This window comes from Lissotriton helveticus, chromosome 5_1 (genome assembly GCF_964261635.1).
Source record: "Lissotriton helveticus chromosome 5_1, aLisHel1.1, whole genome shotgun sequence".
Lineage (NCBI taxonomy): Eukaryota > Metazoa > Chordata > Amphibia > Caudata > Salamandridae > Lissotriton > Lissotriton helveticus.
The window spans coordinates 1,316,945,285-1,316,968,240 of NC_136065.1; the positions used below are offsets into that span (position 1 = coordinate 1,316,945,285).

At 43.9% G+C, this 22,956-nt stretch overlaps 1 protein-coding gene across 2 annotated transcripts in view; it reads left to right on the forward strand.

Annotated features, from left to right (window-relative positions):
• SHISA4 (shisa family member 4) overlaps positions 1 to 22,956 on the forward strand; it is a 531,710-nt gene that overhangs the window by 447,901 nt on the left and 60,853 nt on the right. Inside the window, exon 5 of one of the 2 annotated variants that reach the window (XM_078644154.1) lies at positions 9,242 to 9,472. The exons of the other annotated variant lie outside the window; for it this stretch is intronic. Coding sequence (XP_078500280.1) covers positions 9,242 to 9,264 — 23 coding nt within the window. The 3' untranslated portion in view covers positions 9,265 to 9,472. Of the gene's footprint in view, positions 1 to 9,241; positions 9,473 to 22,956 lie in introns of those variants that run through there. 2 annotated transcript variants of the gene reach the window in all.

Here is a 22,956-nt window from a genome sequence, read left to right on the forward strand (position 1 = left end):
GACACGTGCCTTTTAGTGCTCTAAAAGCCAGGGTTAACACTTTGAACTTAATTCTGCTTGCCACAGGTAGCCAATGCAACTCGTGCAGATGCGGAGAGATGTGCTGCCTGAAAGGGATCCGTTTTATTAATCTCGCAGCCGCATTCTGCACGATTTGTAGGCGTTGCACCGCATATTTAGGTAGACCAAGGTAGAGGCCGTTAGAGTAATCGAGTCGGGAAGTGATTGTTGCGTGAACAACCGTTTTCCGGCACTCGACTGGTAGCAGAGGCAGAAATTTCCGCAAATTTTTAAGTTTATGCAGACAGCCCGCAGTGAGCTGTTGTATATGCGGCAAGAAAGACAAATTCTCATCCCATTTTACTCCTAGATTTTTTGCATGGGAGCTGGGAGATGGGGCAGGTCCCATTTCCGTTGGCCACCACAAATCCGGAGGGGGATGTTTGAGGTTTCCAAAGAATAGCACCTCCGTTTTGCTCGCGTTCATTTTGAGTTTGTTGGTATTCATCCATTTGGCCACGTCTTGCAGACAGCCCCTGATTTTGCTAAATGCTGCCTCGGACGTGTCTGTGTATGGGAAGACTAATTGCGTGTCGTCCGCGTAGGATATTGCCTTGACCCCCCATTTGGCAATCAAGGTGAAAAGCGGGGCCAAATAGACATTGAACAGCAGGGGGCTGAGTGCCGACCCCTGTGGGACGCCACACCAGAGATTTTTTGGTCCAGAAGAGAAGGGGCCCAAGGCCACTTTCTGGGAGCGATTAGAGAGGTAGGAGAGTAGCCAGTTGAGAGCTTTGTCTCCAATACCAATGTCCTTAAGTCGGATCAGCAATCTGCTGTGATCTACAGTATCAAAAGCAGCTGATAGATCCAGGAGCACCAGCATTGCTGATGCCCCTGAATCTAAGGACCACCTGATAGACTCGGCAACCTCAATGAGGGCCGTCTCGGTGCTGAAGCCGGCCCTAAAGCCCGACTGAGTTTCATGTAGGGCGCCGCTATCTTCAATAAATTTATTAAGCTGCCGCTGGATTATTTTTTCAAGCATTTTGCCGGGGGCTGCAAGGAGAGAGATGGGTCGGAGATTGTTCAGATCATCCGGTGCCACTTGGGGTTTTTTTTTCAGTGGGAGTAGTGTGGCCTGTTTCCAACAGTCCGGAAACGTGCCAGTAGCAATGGACGTGTTCCATATGTGTAGGAGGGGAGCTGCAATTGCTTCCGACATTAGTTTCCACAGTTTAGGTGGGCAGGGATCATCCGGGCCTCCCGATTTACATTTTTGTATTTCTTTTACTGCCTCAGAGAGGGTAATAGGCTGAAATAGATTTAAAGGGGTAATGGGGCACTCAGAGACTCTCAGCTCATCCATTAGTGTCGGCTCAGGGTCCGTGAAAGTATCATAGACTTTTAAAATTTTGGTATCAAAAAAGTCTGAAATGGATTCGCAGAGATTTACCGACGGGATGATATCCGTCTCAATAGCTTTGGGCTTAAAAAAGGATTGAACAATCTTGAATACTTCTTTACTTGATTGGTTCGCCTGTAGGATGGAGGCCTCAAAGAAGTTTTTCTTGGCTTTTTTAATGGATAAGTGTAGAGCATGAAGGGCTTTTTTATAGCTGGATTTGGCTGAGTCGCAGTAGTTAACTCTCCAAAAGCGTTCCAGTTTTTTACATTTACTTTTTTCGGCCTTGAGTTCAGGGGTGAACCATGGTGCAGAGGGAGATTCTCTGCGTGATGTGGCAGTACTGGCCGGCGCTAGAGAGTCCACTGTTGTGCTTATCCATAAGTTCAGGGATGCAGCATCGGAGTCTGCATCCGAGGTAAGAGGTATAGGGGTTGCGCGAAGTGCTGGACACAGTTTGACCGCTGTTAAATTGTCCCATTTTCTCCGCACATAGGATCGTTTCCCAGTGCTCTGAGATTGGGGAGGGATTGAGATGGCCATGGTAGTTAAGTAGTGGTCCGTCCAGAGTAGTGGTAACGGAGAGGAGGCTGTTGTGTTAGGTATATTAGAAAAGAAAAGATCGAGCATATGCCCTGCCCGATGCGTGGGGCCTGCAATAGCTTGAATCAGATTGGCCGATTGCAGAGTAGAGATAAGATAGGAAGCCTGAGGGCAGTCAGGATTGTCCGCGTGGAGATTAAAATCGCCAGCTACGATAAAATAAGAATGGTCTAGAGAGTTTAGGACTATAAAGTCCATAAGCTCACTCAGGGCTGATGTCGGACAGTCCGGGGGTCTATAAATAACTAGGCCAGTAAGAGACAGTTGGGGGGTAATTTGGAGGCAAAAACGTAGCCCCTCAATGCCTGGGAGTGTGGTGGGAGCGGAAGACAGCAGAGTGTATTTCTCGTTATAAATGAAAGCCACTCCACCTCCTCTTCGGCCCTCCATTCTATTAGAAAAGCTCATTTTAAAGCCTGGCGGGATTGCTAGCGAAATGGATGCCATGTTGTCTTCATTAAGCCATGTCTCTGTGAGGCATAAAGCGTCCCAGTGTGAGTCCATTATGAGCAAGCATAGATCATTAACATGCTTGGGAAGAGATCTGCAGTTAAGTAATCCAATCCTAAGTTGGGTGGAGGAGGGGTTACGAGAAGGCTTGCTAGCTTTTTTAAGAAGTGAGGCTGTTAGAGAAGAGACGGTGCCTAGAGACTTATGGCAGCGTGGGCAGTGGGGAGGGGGAACCAGGGTTGCCAGATTGAGTTCAGGCGCCTGACAGATAATATCAGCATTAAGAGCCCGGAGTTCCGCACTGGACCAGACTATTCTTTGTTTGTGTGTGTGGGCACGGGCAGCATGGCTGGCGCTGGTCGCAGGCCGGTCGCGGACGGGCGCAGACGGGCTTGCCTTAGGCGCGCCTTCGGCGCGCAAACGGCGCTCCCGCTGCGCTCGTCCGCTGCGCTTCCTTAGATGGCACATTTTGTAGTGTGGGGAGGCGGGGGGGGCGTGGCCAGAGAGGGGGCGTGGCCTCGTTGCACGCCGTCAATGGCGGCGGCCAGAGGGCGTTTTGGCGAGGCGAGGGAGGCGCTGCTCGTTATCAGCAGGCTCCAAGGACAGTGTCAACAGGACTGAAGGTTGGTCTATGTCAAATAAAATACACAATAGTAATCACACTCAAAGGATTAAAATTTTTAAAAGATGTAAGGAATACAGCTCCCGGCTATCCGCCTCAGGAGTGGGAGAATTACAAATGCGCTCGCATTCAGCGCTTTTAAGCTCGGCGGGGGGGCGTGGCCAGAGAGGGGGCGTGGCCTCGTTGCACGCCGTCAATGGCGGCGGCCAGAGGGCGTTTTGGCGAGGCGAGGGAGGCGCTGCTCGTTATCAGCAGGCTCCAAGGACAGTGTCAACAGGACTGAAGGTTGGTCTATGTCAAATAAAATACACAATAGTAATCACACTCAAAGGATTAAAATTTTTAAAAGATGTAAGGAATACAGCTCCCGGCTATCCGCCTCTACATACACTTCCACGTCTACAAACCCACGCTGCCCAAAGGCGTAGCAAGCCCTCCAAGAAAGTTCTGTAGCAAAGTCACTAAGGAGCAGCTCAACTCCACCCTCAACTTCAACACCCCCACCACCTCGACCAATCCCAACCTCGCAGCCAAAGAACTCCACAGATGGATCTCCAGCTGCGCAGAAATCTTGCACCCCTACATTACCCTGATAGACAGCGCCCCAGGAAGGCCACCTGGTTCACCGCAGACCTCCATAAATCCAGGCGCACTGGCAGACGCGTCGAGAAGAACTGGAGAACCAGCAAAACAGCTGAAGACTGCACCACTGATAAGAACGCCATGACGGAATACAACCAACGCATCAGATCCACCAAAAGGACCTTCATGAAAAACATGATTCTTGCCAACTTCAGCAACTCCAAGGAACTCTTCAGCGTCATCCGGGAATTCACCAAGGCCACCATCGAAACCAAGGATATCACCTCTTCCCTGGACCTCTGCAACAAGCTCGGATCCTACTTCTATCTGAAAATCAAAAGCCTCTACGACAACTTCAATAATCAGACACCGACTCCGAAATCTCTACCCTCTCCAGCAACGCCAGCCAGACCACCATCTCCCGCACACTCACCGCCAGACTCCACAAAGCCGGCATACAAGGAACGGCCCTCGACTGGATCCGCTCATTCCTCATTGGCAGAACCCAGAGAATCATACTACCTCCCTTCATCTCTGAACCCACGGATATCAACTGCGTAGTAGCCCAAGGATCATCCCTCAGCCCCACACTCTTCAATATCTACATGGCCCCCCTCGCCGCCATCGTCCGACAACACGGACTCAGCATAGTATCCTACGCCGGCGACACCCAGCTCATCCGCTTCCTCATCAAGAACCCCACCACCACCAGACTCTATTTCTAGAAAGGAATGAAGGACATTGCATACTGGATGAGCCGCAGATGCCTGAAGACAGATGTCCTTGTCCTCGAACCCTCCCCCACTGCATTGGATAACACCTGCCTGCCCACTGCCCTCGGCAGCCTTCCAACCCCCGACCATGCCTGGGAACTCTGCATCATACTCGACTCCTCCCTCTCCATTACCCGACAGGTCAACGCCGTCGCCTCCAGCTGCTTTAACATCCTCTGCATCCTCCAAAAGACCTTTAAATGGATCCCCCTGAATCAAGAAAGACAGTCACCCACGCATTTATAACCAGCAGACTTGACTATGATAATGCCCTCTACGCCAATAGCAACAAGTCTCTGCTCCACCAGCTCCAGATCATATAGAACACCGCAGCCAGACTCGTACTCGGCATCCCTCAACACAAATACATCACTCAACACCTGCAAAACCTCCACTGGCTTCCCGTTGAGCAGAGAGTCCCTTTCAAGATACTCACCCATACCTACAAATGACTCCTGACCCTATACCTCAACGAAAGAATCTCCTTCCACCCACCCAAAAGAAACCTCCGATCCACCAACCTCGTCCTCGCCGAAACCCCTCGCATCCAAAGAGCCAGAACAGGTGGAAGAGTTTTCTCCTACATCGCAGCGAAGACCTGGAACGAGCTCCTGACTAATATCAGATGCTCCCCCTCCCTGAACATCTTCAAGAAGACACTCAAGACCTGGCTTTTCGACTGAATTATTATGTGGGAAGTAACTAAAACACCCTCAAAAGAAGAAGGGGTTTAAATCAGAAACACTTAAAATACAGTTGTGACTACACGTGTGAGCAGCAATTCTTTACACCTGAACTGACTCCATGGACTTTTGTCGTTGAGACCCCCAATATGTTTTTTAAGTTTGAACACCCAGCGTTGTTCTTTCTCAAATAGCCTGTACTCATATTTGGTTATATTTGCAACATGTTCAAGAACCAGCCACCGATAGTCCTTGCCTCAATGTAGTGAGTTGACATTTTGATTGGGGTGGCTGTACCACATCTGAAGTTGCTGCAATGTTCGATGAACCCTGTTCTTCACTCTTTTGGTTGTAATGCCTATATAATGCAGTTTACAGGGACAAGTTACGATGTACATCACCCTTTTGGTGTTGCAATTAGGTAACATCCAAGGTTCCCCCACATTGTTGAAGGATACAGTTTTCGCTGCTTTTGTAAGGTGACACACGCTACATCCATCACATTGGTAATGGCTCACCACTGGGGATATGGTGCCTTGTGCTTGTCATGTATCTGTTGTTGGCTTCCACGGATGTGTGTGTACTAGTAGGTCTTTGAGGCTTTTTTCTCGTCTGTGGTTTAGGAAAATTCAAGGTGCTACTATTCAGTATAATCAATGTTTAATGATGATTTTACTCACTTTGTCAAAGGCCAAATTAAATGTAGCAATGCAGATGGGTCTTTCCTCTTTCTCTTTAGGCGACTTCTGTTCCAATAGAGATTCCTTGTTGTTATTGCATGCTTGTTTCATGGCTCTCTGTATAATGTTGAGTGGATACTCTCTAGCTTCTAAATTATTAGCCAGATGGTCTGCTTGTTGCTTATAACCTCTCACATCCGAACAGATCCCACTGAGTCTCCAAAATTGTCCTAAAGGGAGATTCTCCCTTAGATGACATTGGTGAAAGTTGTCATAGAGGAGAAAGCAATTTTTAGCCATTGGTTTTTCATGTGTAATTTTCCTCAATGTGCCTTGGTCAGCTATTATGTTCAGGTGAAGAAAAACAAATTTGTTATCACTGATGGTGTGAGTTAATTTCAAATATTCGTCGTGTGTGAACCCGATGATTAAGCATGCCACCAAGGGGCAACCCTGGTGGGTGAGAGTTATTTAAGAAAACCAAAGGGTATTCTCACCATCCTGTTGAGAGTTAGTTTACGGCAAAATGGGCGGGCCTTCTTTTGTTTGTTCTATATTAGAGAGGACCCCGGCTTCTTCACACAAGTTTTTACATTCTTGACTACTGTAGAGCATTGGGTTAGTGGTTAAGGGAGTGAAACCCTACGCATGCAACAGCTACCATTCTTGTCAGGATGAAACACAACCAAACTTCAAATTAACCTGTCCTCAACCCTCTGGTAGTTTGGCACAAAAGCAATCAGGCTAAACTTAAAGGCAATGAGTTAAGTATTTATGCATCTGAAAAACAGTAATAAAGTGAAAAAACAACACAAAAATCTGATCTGATCTGTGTCTGATCTGCCAAAAAGACCACAGCTGGGCTGGCGGAGCACCTTTACGCCCACTTCTAAGGGTCCAGGACTAGTGTGGGGGTCAAGACTTAAAGCAGGCAGAGTCTAGGTGCAGGGCTAAAGGTGGTTCAAGCCTTTTCTGTCTCCGAGGCTCTGATCAGGAGAACAGTCAACTAGCCCTTGGAGCCACTCTCATTGTCATGGGTACAAGATTCAGGTGCAGTCCTTCTTACTGCAGGCCAGCAGTCCTTCCTGCAGCAGAGCAGCACAGCAGTCCTTCTTCTGAGTATTCCACAGGTCAAGATGTGTACTGAAGAGTTGTGAGGGTCCATTACTTATACCTTGTGCCCACTTCGAAGTGAGAGAAGCTTCTCGTGTCCTATCACTACAGAGGTGTCTTGAATTTCCTCCACCGCTGCCCGGCCCCAGCTTATCTGGGGAAACAAAAACTAGTGTGGAACCCTTTGTGAGTGTGCTGAGGCAGAGTCTTTGTTATGTGCAAGTGTGGTAGATGACTTCTTCACCCTGCCAACACCTATTACCCTTCTGTCTCATTGTCTGGGAGTAAAACACAAAGACTAAATGCCAGCTATACCTATTAATGTGACCCATGTTAAAGACTGCATGCACCAAATGGTTGGGACGAACACATTCCAACTTTCTAAAAGCTGCATTTTTCAGAACTGTGACTTAAAATCTGTCTTTCCGTTTAAATAGGGTTTTAAATTGGAATTATTTAGACACCAAACTCAACATTCGTAACGGCTCCCAATTGAAAGTTATGACTTATTAAATGTTTTAGGTAACCCAATATCCAATGGAAGAGGTAGGAGACAGATTGCAGCAGTGAAAAAAAAGAATTGAACACTTTTTCACGACCAGGACATGTGAAAGCTTAAAGTATATGTCCAACTTTTTAATTGCCTGGCACGCTGCTCTATGTGCTGTTTAGGGCCTACCCTAGGGGTGACTTATATGTATTAACAAGGAAGATTAGGCATGGCAAATGTTTTTTTTTGCTAGGTTGAAATGGCATTTTAAAACTTCCCACAGAGGCTGCAATTGCAAGCCTGAGCCATATTTAACCCCTTGACTGCGGGGCTGATTCCCCCGCTGTGCTGGGGGCGAGGGGCGCGCACAGCGCCCCGGTGCTCATGATGAGCTGAGCTCGTCATGAGGCACGGTGCTCGTGTGCTCATGACGAGCTTAGCTCGTCACGGCCACACCTGTTTGTGTAGAATGGTCGCACAGCAGGGAATTAGCCCTGCGTGTGAGTGTTCTAACGGTCATGACGAGCTCAGCTCGTCATGAGCACAAGGGAACTGTGGCTCATGACGAGCTGTGCTCGTCATGAGCATGGGAGGGGTTAAAAGGGTTCTTTAAGTGGGTAGCGCAATCAAAGCAGTAGGCCCTCTAGTAGCAGTAACAAGCCACTGCCAGGTTCACTCTGGGACCTAAGCAGTTGCTTCAGCCATCTTGTTTCAGGATTATCAGGCCTGAGCTTGAGCTCTAAGAGAGAGAGTTTGCCACTTTAGCCACTTCACTTTTTGCTTATTTTGATAGTAGTAGTACAGTAGTATTGACTTACTTTTCTTTTCTGTGTCTGGATTAGATTTTTGATTTACATATTTGTTAATTTAATGATATTGATTGATCATATTTCTTTACTTTGGTGGACATTTTCTTTATTCGAGTCATGGTAAAAAGCAATTAATTTAAATATGGCTTCCGTACATTTTGACGGTCTCAGCAAGAATACACAAAATGTCTATTTTAAAAACCTAAACGTGATATTGTATCGTGTCTAAATACACACATTTCTAATAGTTTCATTTTTAGCAATGAGCAAGTACGTGCTTATCCAGCCTTATTATAAAAATGTTGTCATGCTAATAATTTATAACTCCTTGAATACTGTAGTAACTGATCACAAATCTGATGTAGAAGGTAATTGAGTTTGGACAAAGATTAAATATGGTTTTGGTCATATTTATGATTTGTATCGTCAAATGTAAAAGGGTGGTCTTAGGTTTGGGTATTACCTACCTATCCGTGGGGAGGGGCAATTCAGTGCTGCGGCAAGGATGTGTGGTTTTGCACAGAACCTCTGGTTGTGGTCCGTGTCTGTTATATGTACGTAGGGCTGTGTTGACACTGGGGAAGTTCAAAAGTGCGGGACTTCCTGTATTGGAGCTGATGAGCAGGCTTACTGAAGGAGTGCAGCTATTATCATATGGCAGACAGGGGGCTGTGGATGGCCCACAAAAGGAAGAGGGAAGTTGAAGAAAGGCTACGGCTCGGTATACAAGCCTCAGGTCAGGGATGCCATACTTCCCAGTAAAACTAATTTTGAGACCCATTAAGAGGCAGAGTTTAGCACCAGGGAAAGTCTATCTATCAAAGCGATAATCCCCAGAGAAGAGTAGTTTCTGAAAAGAGCGATCTATGGAAAGGGAAAAGGGATGTTAGTTTTGGAGGACATTACATATTTCTAGCTTCTCAAGGCCAGTTGGTCTAGAGGGTGGGTTGGTAAAAGAGGCGAATAATGGGGATGAAAGCCAACATTAAATGGAAGGTCGCCTTCTGACATCCCATTTGTCTCTTCTTCAGGATACTACTGGACAGATTACTGACTTTCCAGAAGAGAATCCTCCAGAAGTCCACGACTAGCACAGGATAAGGCTATCTCTTGCACGCAGAAGATCTTTATCAGGAGAACTCTGACTCAAGGACTGAAAGGGCAACTAATCGAACCAGCCGTGGGATGTAAGAACAAATACGCCCAACCACGGCATGGTTTGATTTATAAATGCAATACACAATAAAGTGCAACAGACAGAATTCCCCTTGAGTTTTGCATGGTTCTTTCATTTAACATTAGGTATCTAGGTTTTGGTAGAAAAACCTCCATATTAGTAGACAATGATCATCATCTACTAATTCGAGGAGGGTATCTTAATTTATTTATTTGCCTTTTGTTATATTAGGATAATTCAGTTTTAGGTAGCAAAACATTTATATGATTTTGTGTGCTTTGTTAAACATTGTTAAGTATCATGACTGATATTTACCACTTCTAAAGAATGTTTTTTCTCTTATTCATTGTGTTTAGACCCATTATTTACCTTAGGGCCTGATTTAATTCTTAGTGGAAGGATACTCCTTGCGCCAGAGTATCCGTACGGGCAAGAATGCAGTCCACCTTCTAAATTTATACGCAGATGGATACAAATGTGGATGGACCTTGGTTAATTCACTTTGGAGACTACTCTGTCTCTGCTATGATTGAACCCTTCCAATGGGCCCAGTGGAGTAAGGGTCGTTGGAGGCAGACCTCAAATTCTGTCCATCTAATTCAGATGGGCGGAAATAGATGTCAGTTTTAATTTCCGGTCACCTCAGAGAAGGCCCTAGCTGAAAGGGGCAGTAAAAACTGCTTAATCATCCCCTCCCTATGGTAGATAACTCTAATGGCAAGGGGAGCATTTTATTGTTTTATTTTCCAAAAGAAGATCCATCTCTGAATTTTCTTTTTGAAAATAAAAAAGAAAACAGTTTGACTCTGGGCTCCGTCATCTTGACAAAGCCCTGCATCAAACTGCATATAGCACTGACGGGAATCTGTTTGGAAATGACCGCCAGCTTGTCAGTCATTTCTAAGTTAGACGGGTGGCTCCTCCATCAAGGCGATGAAGTAATTTACTCCGTCTCGCTAGCGGAGAAACGGGCCACCCGCCCATATTCATCTCAGGCTATAATCACATTTCTAATCACACTATGATTTCCCTTCACTTGAATGTTCACTCTGATGTTAAATTCTTTAACTACTAGTTGTTTCAAATAAAATGAATATATAAGTTATAAAGAAAGCTTGAATTAATTTTTCAGGAAATATTTGATTCTTCATTGGGTCTTATTTGGGATGTTTTTAAAGCCATTTTACATAAGATTCCTATCTAATAAAAATCGCAATACATGCATACATTTGGAACTGGAAATAAAATCAATTTTATTATGCAAATATTTTGTAATGAATGTAAATACAACCCTGTGCTTCCTAAAAGTGCTGACTATTCTACAGATAATGAAAAAGCAAAAGAACGTTTAGGCTCAAAGAAATCTGGTTGGTCAATTCTTTGAGGATAAAGGCAGACTTTGAATATCATCATCATCATCATTTCCTTTATTTTAGCTCAATTAAACTATAAAAGGTACAAGTAAAAGCATTCTTTAAAAAACAAATTCATTAGAGAGAAAATCCATGTATGAGTAAAATACAATGTTATTCATAAGAGGAATTCATCAGTACAATTCTATAAACAATTTCTAGTACAATTGATAAAAAAACAATGCCCTATTCCCAAAAAGATGGCTTCCTAACACTCTGAATAAAACCCGCTCTATGACTAAAATAAAGCAAGACAAATTTGACAATGAAAAGCTGGGTCTTGTGATCTAAAAAGTGACTCAAACTACACAGAATGGCAAGTATGCAAAAAGCAGTCCTTACTTCTTGTTTAATATGTTCATCGTGATATGCCATATTGAAGATAGGTGGTTCGAGATTGGAAAAACAATACACACTCTAGAAGTGGTTCTGCATTCTTTTGGAGCAATATGGCTATCACTAAAGCATAGGAAACAACAAAGAGGAATAATCCAATATGGGTGTTGTTTTGCATAAGCCTTACAGAAGAACAATACATGGTCAACATTCTCGACTACCTGGAGGCCCATCAGACATTAGAATCCCTAATCTAAATTTTACAAAAAGTTCTTGTGCAAATGGATTAATAACAAAGGTCATGTATGACTCAAATTCTGGAACACATTTAATCAGTAAATAAAAATCACCAACATTGCGGGGTAATGGATTAGGGTTGGACAAAAAATCATTCAAGCCCAGCTTTTGTAACCAGGGTTTTATATGCAATAGCCAGGGAATTTTACTGACTTATTGTCCATCTAGTATGACCCTGACACAATCCCTGCAGGGATCCAAATCCAAAGCCCGATCAAACATTGGATGGGTCTCAATGCAGCAATGTTAGAGGTTGATCTGAGATTTAAATCAATTCTTATTGGAAGGGTAGGGGCACCAGTGGGAAGCCTCAAAGGAGTCTTTATAAAAGCATTTTCAGCCTTTTCAAGAACACCAGCGTTACAATGTCCCTCCAAGTCCTCACCACACAGTGCTGCCGCACAGGTTTGAGTCTTATATATCTCAATTGCAGGTGAAATGGCGAAAGCAGACGCTCTTTTGTCAAATTTTATGATGGACCCTGCTCTTTGTTTACAAAGTCAGTCCACTTTTCCCTATCTGGGGTAGCCATTTGTGTAAGTCATTCATTCTAGCACCCAGATAATCAAATTCGTAAACCCTACCCAATCGCTCATCCTCTAAAAGTACCTTACCCTTGATTTTTTGGCAGGCACTAAGGGCCAGATGTAGGTAGCCAAATACCGGTCGGTAACGGCCGAATTCGGCCGTTTCCGACCGGTATTTGGCTTTTGAGATGTAGGTGGTTCTGAATTTACAGAATCGGTATATTTACCGATTCGGTAAATTTACCACTTCGGTATTTTACCGAATCGGTAAATATACCGATTCTGTAAATCCATATGTAGGTGGGACTCTTCAGAGTCCCAAAGGCCCTACAAATTCGGTATTTTAACACCCAATCCAATTGGGTGTTAAAATACCGAATTCAGGTGTGCATGCACATGTGTGCATGCACACCTAGCCATGTGACAGACAGACATGCCCTTAGGGCATGTCTGTGTGCCACATGGCGCACATGCCTATTTTTGGGGTGCCAGAGGGTGTCAAAGTGACACCCCCTGCACCCTTGCTAAAATCGGTATTTACCGATTCTGTAATTACAGAATCGGTATTGCCCATTGATTCCTATGGGCTTCACAGCCCATAGGAATCAATAGGAAATACCGATTCGGTATTTCCAGATTCGGTAAATACCGAATCTTAACGATTCGGTATTTCCACATCTGGAAATACCTACATCTCCCCCCTTCATATTTACCACTTCTTAAATATTTAAGAAGTGGTAAAATAAAATTACCTACATCGGGCCCCTAATACCATATATTTTTTGTTTTATTACTATTAATTTCTAAACCGTGCTCCTTGCAAAAAAAGCTGCATTTTTCAAATAGAGTAGATAATCCACATTGTTTTTTTTTTTAAAGCAGCAGGGTATCGTCTGCAAAAAGAAGACCCTATATTTTATGATCTGCCATTTTGGGTGAGTCCTTTTCGTATTTTAAAAGATAAGAGAAACATCCATTCATTTCTAAAAGGAAGATCATGGGGGCAAGGCCGCACTAGTGTCTAACACCTCTCCTAGTGGGAATATCCTCCTTCAGTTCCCTGCTGAACCCCACCTGACCCTCGCAAAGTTCTCTGTATAAAAAGCCTATTATAGAGACAATAAACTCACAGGCACCCCAATCTATAAAAGCAACAAATAGCGACCCTCAGTCAATATCTACAGTCTTCCATTTGATGGACAGACACCGCACAATCTGGTCAATTGTACTATTTTAGTTAACATTTGCATACTGTAGACTTTTTGTATGTTGTCAATTAGACCTATTGATCTGTAATTTCCTGTGATAATGGGGATTATTTCTTCCCCTTTCCAGGAGCTTGGGATAGAGGCTTCTGCCATTAAGGCAATTTGACAAAGAATTTAAGTAGGGCCACCAAATCTGTAGCTCAGCAAGGATTCTGTCTAAAGCAGGTGCTTTCTCAGGTTTTTGGGCCTGAATTGCAGCATTAGTTTCCTCTAGTGTGAATGTCTTTGCCTCTTCTTCAATGGTGATGGATGGCAGAGTATCTTTTTTGCCTCTGTACGTATTTTGAATCTGCCTAGAGTTCTGAGAAATGTTTGACCCAGTCCTGCGGTGTAACGTGGCAATCAGGGTGGACTGGATCTCTGCATCCATTGTGTGCAACCAGTTGGCAGAAACACATATTGTCCCTATGTTTAGACGCATCCAACAGATCATTCCAAATGCTAGCCTCCCACTGGGCCTTCCTAATCTTGATAGCCCTCTTGGATGTGCGTATTCTCCATCTTTCTTCAAATATGTTTGCTCTATGTTTACTCTCTAAGCCTAAGGCATTTACCAAAACGTATGTGCACTTTTGCAAAAATCCTTAAACCAATGATAACTCCAATTTTCCGAGGGCCCCCACCATTTTTGCAATATTTTACAAACATGCTCCAGAACTTGGAGAGGACACTTTCATGCAGTATCGTAATCTGAGAAGGGGTCAGGGTGTGATGCCCAAAAGTTAGCAATGGATCAGATACTTGTGTATGACCTTTTTTTAATTGGAAAGAACCTCCTATCTAACAATGTGTTTATTATTGGTCAACACAATAGGGTTGGATAGTAAGGCTGGATCTAGGCACTGCATATCCTTTATCCATGCCCTTTCCCAGTCCTATACAATATGGAAATGATCACTAACATGGCAGTCTATGACCACCATATCTGCCATTTCATGCCATAAACGCACATCCAAGAGGATGAAATCAATATGACTTGTACAATTACCCTGCTCAAACTTAGGCTTACCTATATGTCAACAATCTAAAAGGCTTTAATTACAAAAAGGGGGTGGTGATGAACAGAGTATCTGAGTTAATCAGAACACTCCTACCCAGTCAACAGATCAGGGCTTGATCCATCACCGTTTTTTAGCTCACTGCACCATCCCAGTTCAGAACCTGGCTATATGCAAATTCGTCTGTCCCTGGCCCAGTGCATCATGGGAACAGGGCAGACCAAACTACCAAGCCAATTCTTCACTGGAAAGGAAACAAGCTTCCGGGGACCGGTTTCTGGCATTACAGCCGTCTTCGGCCCGGCTTGCTTGAATCCTGATGGTGCAATGAGCAAGTGACTCATGTCTGAGCATACCCTTCCACACTCATGGTGGCCAAAATAATTACAAAAAGGGGTGGTGATGGACAGAGTATCTGAGTTAATCAGAACACTCCTACCCAGTCAACAGATCAGGGCTTGATCCATCACCGTTTTTTAGCTCACTGCACCATCCCAGTTCAGAACCTGGCTATATGCAAATTAGTCTGTCCCTGGCCCAGTGCATCATGGGAACAGGGCAGACCAAACTACCAAGCCAATTCTTCACTGGAAAGGAAACAAGCTTCCGGGGACCGGTTTCTGGCATTACAGCCGTCTTCGGCCCGGCTTGCTTGAATCCTGATGGTGCAATGAGCAAGGGACTCATGTCTGAGCATACCCTTCCACACTCTGTTCATCACCACCCCCTTTTCTCAACAATCTAAAAGGCCGCAGAACTCATTCTGGGTGATCTCCTAGAGGGAAAAAAAGAGGGGATCCCCAGGATTTATCTTCTCCTTTATTCATTTCCAAAAGGGGGGCATAGGGTTGAAAGCATGTGTTAAAGTCACTCGCAATTATGATACTATGGCTGCAGCTGCCATCTGCTAAGAAAGCATTCATACGCCTCAAAAACTAGAAAGATTTATTAAAAGATAGACACAGTGTCTTAAAATGAATCCTCTTTTCAACGGGGAGCCAGTGCAACCTAAGGATAGTACCAGTGGCAGAGCAAAAGCGCGGGAGACCCACCAAAGCTCTGGCAGCAGCATTTTTAATCAGCTGCAACCTGAGTATTTCCACCTTATTCGCCCCCAGAAGGAGGGAACTAGCATAGTCCAGGTGAGATAAAATAGTCGTGTGAACAATCAGTTGTCGTATTGGTGGGTCAAAAATCTTCAAAATGGGCCAGAGGCCTCGCAGAAGGCCAAAGCAGGTGGCAGCAACTTGCCTAGTGTGGGCTTGAAAAGTGAGAGAAGAATCCATCAAAACCCCAAGGTTTTTAACCACTCTCTTGGGCGTGGGTAATGCACCCAGGGCAGTAGGCCACCAATGCTCGTTCCACAGACTGACGTTTTTTCCCACCAACAGAATCTCCGTTTTGCAAGTGTTTAATTGCAGACAGTTGGCCGCCATCCAATCTGCTACTGCAGTCATTCCTTCTATAAATCTGGAGGCAGTTGGGGAGGATCCTTCAGCCAAGGTAATGACAAGCTGCGTGTTGGCGCCGTAGGAGACCATAGTAAGGTCCCATTGCTTAGCGACCGCACCCAGCGGCTGAACATAAAGATTAAAGAGCGATGGACTCAGTGCCGATCCCTGGGGAAACCCCTGATCGATGGAGTGGATCTGAGAAAGGAATGGGGGGGCAGACACTCGGAAAGATCTGTTGGTCAGAAAGGAGCGGAACCATTCTAAGGCCGACCCTCTTACCCCCACTTCCTCTAGCCTTTGAAGTAAGATGCCATGGGAGACCGTGTCGAAGGCGGTGCTGAGGTCTAACAAAAATAGCGCTGCACTTTGACCAGTATCCATGATGGACCGCAGGTGCTCAGTCGTGGATAGAAGGGCCCTTTCCATACTATGACCTGGACGGAACCCATTCTGTGAGGGATCCATGATGTCATTAGAATTCACAACTGAGTTAGCACGTTGTACACATGTGCCTCTGCGATTTTGGCCACCCAAGGAAGAAGGGATATGGGTCTGAAATTCTCAGGTTTGGTTGGGTCCAGTGTAGGTTTTTTTAAGATAGGTGAGACCCATGCCTGTTTCCAGAGAGCCGGAACAGTCCCAGTTGAAAAAAAGGAGTTGATTGTTTTTCAGAGCGGGGCCAAAAAGATGGAGATTCCCTAAATTGCATTGGCTTCAAAGGGTCAAAGGGGGAGCCAGTTTTAATTTTACCGCTCAGCCTAACAAACTCTTCCTCTGACAAGGTCGGGATTACTGCCAGGGTTGCACCGGACCCACTGTCGGACATCAAAGAGGTGGAGAAGGTGGGAGCTTGTGGGAAGGATTGATAGATGGTGCGAACCTTTTCCACAAAAAAGGTCGTTAGCTCATTGCAGTGGCGTGCAGATGATATGACAGGTGCCTCAACTTTCCTAGTCCTAAGATCTTTAAGAATTTTAAAAATGCATTTAGCTGGATTTGGACTAGACCCGATTTCATTTGCATAATAGGCAGCACGAGTTTTGCAGATAGCTCTGTGATAGTGTTTGATTTTAGCCAAGTAACATAGCTTTTTTCCGGGACCATAGTCTTTCCTCCAGTCTCGTTCTGCCTCTTTGCATGTTTTTCTCAAGGCAATCAAGGAGTCATTATACCATTATAATAAGCCGCCCGAACGTCTGTCTGCTTCCGATGGTGTAGCATCGATGCTGAGTTATAAAGCCCTGCTTATTAGCTTGGGCAATATCCCAGGTCTTTCGAAAGATGCGGATATGAAATGTATCTACACATAAGCCCCATTCCTCATCTCCAAGTTTAGATCGAATCTCCGCCATGTTCCAAGTAACAAGATGCAGAGTAGATGCATGACTTATACTGGTCTGATTCATATTAGAAGATGTGGTCATTGGCTGCGGAACAATGTCAAATATAGGTTGTTGAAGTCCCTCTTTGTATCTGCAAGTGAAACAAGTTCCCCCATTTTAGATCCTGAGTGAATGTCCCCCTCCCCAACAGTTGGGAAAAACAAATAAGTGGTTGTGACAGGAGAAGGAACAAACAGACTCTGCAGTCAATCAATCGCTGCCAAACCACTCTCAATGAAACTGTCAGACTTTACTCCATGCACCTGACCAATTTCACTCCTTTTCATGGTGAAATCTCTACATCCATCTTCTCTCTTGAGCAAAGTCATTTGAAGTTGGAGGTCTTATTGTGAATCTAATTTCTGAACCAATTGGGGGGAGGAGCGTTGTTCTGGCCCTCCACCAGCTTGGAGGTTACTTCAATTGAGTCCCAAGGCACTATAAGACATTTTCTATAGACAATATCTGAGTAGATGATCTAGTGGCATTGACTACATGTCTTATCCTTTCATTAAAGGACAAAGTGGAGAATTGTTCAACGTTGCCAAAGCTATTATACATGAATTTCAAGAGCTGTATTTTTATGCAATTAGAGAAAATTGGTAAGATACAGAGAATTATAGATGGGTTACTTTTTCTCCAACAGGTGCCAAGCCACATTGAAATAGACAAGAAGCACGACACTTGAGCCATCTATAATGTCACTCAGATCCCAAGGTGAAAACATCACCTTTATTCAGAGTTACCCATCTGCAATTGCATTGAGAAAAAGGTTATCAAATTTGGCATTTTAAATATAGAAACTAAGAAATATGCATGGACAAAATGGGCAGACTCCAGGATAGAGCATATGTACATCACAGAAAAAGAAAAATAGCTTTTTTTACCACAGCTATGGCGATAATTGTAGTGAATAATGGTATTTTGAAAAGCCTGTTGAGGAGAGTAGATGGCAATGAGCACTACCTCATAACGTTTCAGTCCAGAAAAAGCTCTAGTTCTGGATGATATACCAGAGGAATTATTTAAAACTGTTTCCACTATTTTAAATTTTCATATGAGAAATTATTTCATCAATTTATAGTGGATGGTGAAGCTTAAATATATTGATTCGACTTTACAATAGTAGTTGTGAATAATAATAACAACTCATCTCAAAAGGGACGGGGCCACAATTATATTAAGCTGGCTTACTCAAAATAGTATTTGTATTGATAGGTGCTTCATCCATCTGCACTCTGCTACCTAAAGAGTGCCATCAGATTGGTCGAATAAATGTCACTCATAAATTAATTGGATTTGTCAGGATCACAGCAATTATTAACAATACATATAGGATAACGTTAGTAGTAATTGTCAAATACATTTTGCAGAGATCAAAGTTCTTGTATATTACATTTGGAACATGTATCTTCCAGATATCATAATACTGTATGCGAATGATAGTAAGCTCTCTCTAGAAAGGTGTGACAGGATGAGTAAGAGAAAGGTGCCTAGATGAGCGATGGTCATGATCAAAATCATTAGGCCAAACCCAAAAATTGACAGAATCTTGTTTTCCCAACAAGACACATTATTTAGTGAGTGCAGCACAAGTAATTTGGTGTGTGGTTAGTGTCACATAAACTTGAAATATACCTTCAGTACCGTTGCCCGATCTTTAGTGAAGTGGCAGGCTCAAGCAAACGGCCATGAAAGAGGTAATAGCCAATTGTCGTACAAGTGTTATGGATATGGAAATCTGTATGGAGACAGAGGCAGTAGGCAAACATAATGACAAAGGTGAACATCAATGCCAAAGTGAAGGTCGAAAAGTCAAAAAGTATGTGTTCAAAGGCAATTCCGAGACTTGATTAATCAACTGTTGAGATGAACCCAGGCATAATTATCCATGTGGCTTCTTTTTTGCATAGTGCTGGAGTTTTGTTGCCCCCATCTGCTACCCCCGTTGACCAAGTCTAATGTGTGTAACTCAATTAAAATGTTGTCTAGGGTAGAGTGCAATGTGTTGTAATGTGTAGCCAGTGGGTAGAAACCATCATGATTGCGTGACTCTGATGCATTCCTTTCAGCAGATGATAGTGCTGCCAACATAGATCTTAGAGTTTGTATATAACACATGGCAGTCAACACTTTGTAGTTATAGTTAGGACCAGGTTCCCATAGAAAGTCACTTTTTGGGGTTTGCTAATAACTTTCAAACCATTTCACAACTTTTTGTGAAACTTTCCAACTAAAAGTTTCATCCACCTCAGCTCCGTCCTGTAAAGTTTCAGAGTGATCCCTCAAATGGGGGCACCAAAATACATTTTCCTCATGCAAATTTCAAGAAGAAAATTGGACAGCATTATTAAAAAAACAAATGAAGGGAATTACACAAAATTTGGCAAAAAAGCTAGACCCTAGTCCAGAAAGTGTGTTTATTGTGATCTGCTGATTTTCTGAAAATAAGGTTTATAATTTATGTATATATTGCAAGGCAATACTTTCACAGAGGACCAGCAGAGTCACAAGGCCAAAATAGGCAAGCGCATTTGCTGACCGCGACCTGAGGAAAAAGGTTGTGGCCACCATCTTGGGACTCAGTCCCCTTGTCCTAGACCAAATCTAATTAATGTTGGGCACCTTTGGTGGGATAGATGCAGTGGCTGGCCCGCTGTGCATGGTGAGGGGGGGGGGGGGGCACCCGCATGGTGTTGGCAGAAGGCTTGACCTCAGGCCATCACCATATACTGCTTATACCCTCACATATTACATCACTCATGACATGGTCAATCACTGCATTGATAGCACCCCTAATGACATTTGAAATAACATTATTTGGGACAAAACTGTATATGGCAGGATCGGGAGGTATATGTAAGGCCCGAGTTATAGTGACTTCAGATAACTATAACTGGTGAATTTCAGTGTTTTTTTTTAGTTTATGATTTTTTTACCATGCCATGCCATACCATGCCTAACTATAATGTCACTTTAACCTTCTGTATATATGAAAACCTAAACAAATTATTTAGTCCAGAGGTGAAACAGTACCAGTAAATGTGCTTTAAAGTTCTCTTCAAAGAAAACCGCTGCCACTCTGGATAGACTCCACAGATGGTCCTACCTGTTAAGAGTAGGCACCTGCACATTTTGACTTAGCGTAATATTACTGTCAGTGCCTTCATCTTGGGAGTCTATTACAGTTTAAAATTCACGGCCTGCGAATTGTTGGTCACCCTTTTCAGGAGCCTGAGTGGAAAATAGTCACATAATCTTGTTCATTTTGGCAGAGTGGTAAGATAATGTATGCTATCACCAATGCACCACAACAGCCCTCCTTATGTGTATCACTAACAACACACTGGGTTTTCTTCCTACAAAACCAAACTTTAGAGGGATGCTATCCTGGACTTGACCACAGTTTCACATTTTATACTGCCCCTGTTCTGAACACATGCTGCTTGTGCCATTCATTCTTATTATGCATAATGATGAAGGATGATAGAGCCAGTCTTAACCCATGACAGTGAAAAACAGAGTCTCTTCCTTGGTCTATGCAATTGTCTATGCCGCGTCATCCATCCTCAGATTTTGAATCACTATCTGATGTCTGCAGACTGCAATATATCTTGCCATTACCAAGATATATTGCATTAACCCGTCCAACACTACATCTCATTTGCATCTCCCTGAATCTTAGACATTTATGTTTCCAGACTTGTCCTCTCAGCGGCCATGTTCTCTCTGTACCCATGGAATGATACCATTGAGGCGATCAATATCAGTTGCACCGAGGGGTATACCCTAAGGGTAAATGCTACCCAGGCAACTGATACTTTCCCAGTGTCTTCCAGCAGTGAATGATCAGTTCCTATAAATCGGGACCTGGATATATTGAGCCGAGACTCCTCAGTGTAGTTGTGGGGGCTGCTGTACCCAGGCACTGTCCGTCCGCTTACCTTAACATGAGGGAGTAGAAAAAGATCGACCATCTGAAATTAAATCACATCTTCCCATACCTCCACCCCTCCACCCTGTTCATCACCTCACAGCCAAGAAATACATCCCCCCACACATTTATCACTTTCTTCAAGCAGAACCAAATATATATAGATTGTAGAACATTGTTCCCGTAGAAAGTGAGAACATCATGTGGCCTTAGACCTGATAATCCACAGTCCAAATGTGATTTCCCTAACTCTGTTAACCGATGAGAAGATACCAACCAGAATCGTTAACTCCAGCACCTTCATTTTCCCTCAGGGTTAATGGAGAACTTGTTGTAATGAGGCCCTAGCTCTTATTCTCACACTGATTTAAAAAATCAGTACTCAGGCGCAGCTGATTGTCCAACTCATATCAATGCTTCAAAGTCACCTCATACTGAGCGGCTGGCCGTGCGAAAGAGAGAGAGGTTACAGAGGAGAGCCTGGGCAGACTGCATAGCTGCCAAGGTTTCAGATTGCCATGTGTGACATCTTCAAAATGTGGGTCTAATTATGAGTGACATTTCAACCACTATGAGTGACACATTCTCACGAGAAAAATCAAGCAATGAAGATGAGGGATAGTAACATAGAAATATCAGAAATGGCACACATTTGAGCAATGGTAAACCAAAGAAGATTTTAACTGCTGTACGAATGGAAGGGCATTAACAGGCATTAACAGGCACTTGTGTTTCGAAGGTCAGGAGGTCGAAGACAGGCCTGTCTTCCGGTAATTTAACTCAGCCAGCTGATCTGCAGCAGCAATTACTGGGGGACTTGTTTGTCGAGAAAGTGACCAGATGTTAAAAAATACTATTTAATAGGCATATAGAATTAGATAAGTGGTAGCTGTGTTTCTGGCACTACTGAGGGCCTCCAACATGAGAGTCCCCCACACCGCGGGGGCTGCCGGAGATATTGTTATTCCAGTGCTGCATCCTTACCAGAGAGGAGATGAGTCAAGCCAAATTGCCCGATTGAGTTCACACGCCTGTGCAAGGCAGAAGCCACAAAAGGCAGGTTACTGGGACATGCTGGTTATTGTTGATGCCACCCAGTGAAGTGTGTGAGTCGCATTCGACTGGGAGGTGATCTGGGCCTGGGCCTCCTGTCCATCTGTCTAGTGCCTGAGATTAATGTAATGTTATAATCTGTGTACTGCAGAGAACATGTTCTGATGCACTGGGTCATATACAGCAATTACTATTTATGATATTTTCAGCAACGATCCTGGAATATGGGTGAGTAAACCTAGAGCTAGCCCTTGGTCTGATCATTTCCAGATCCCATTTTATATATCAGCATCTTTGCATATACACCATATTAAAGCCAGCGAGATGAAAAAACATCGTTGGGCTAAATTGCTGGTGGACTCTTGGATCACAGCACTTAACAATCTTAAACCCATGACTAATTCTAGTCTTACCGTAGCCTCAGCAAATTTTAATAGCTGGATCAAGTCCACACTTGACACAGTTGCACCTACGAAACCCCACTACAACAGGAGTGATAAAAAGACTCCGTGGTATTCCCCTGAGTTGAGAAGACTTAGGCAGACATGCTAGAGACTTGAGAGGGAATGGAGGAAAGATTATAGGGAGATAGAAAAACTAAAATATAGAGAAGCCATAAAAATATATCAAAAAGAAATAAAAAAAAGTGCAGGCCACCTACTATGAAGGCATTATCACCTCGTCCACTAATACTTCGAGATACATTTTTCCCTGTCCGAGTGATCTGGCAGATTCCAAACTGGCCGGGAGCATTCCAGATGTCTGGCCTAAAGATTTCCCTATCATGAAGCTGGAAAAACTGACAGAAATATTTACCCAAATAAAATCAGGCTCCCCTTTAGATCCAGCTTCTCCGTACATTCTACATGAGGCTGGAAATGCGATCTTTCCCAGTATCCTGGAGATGG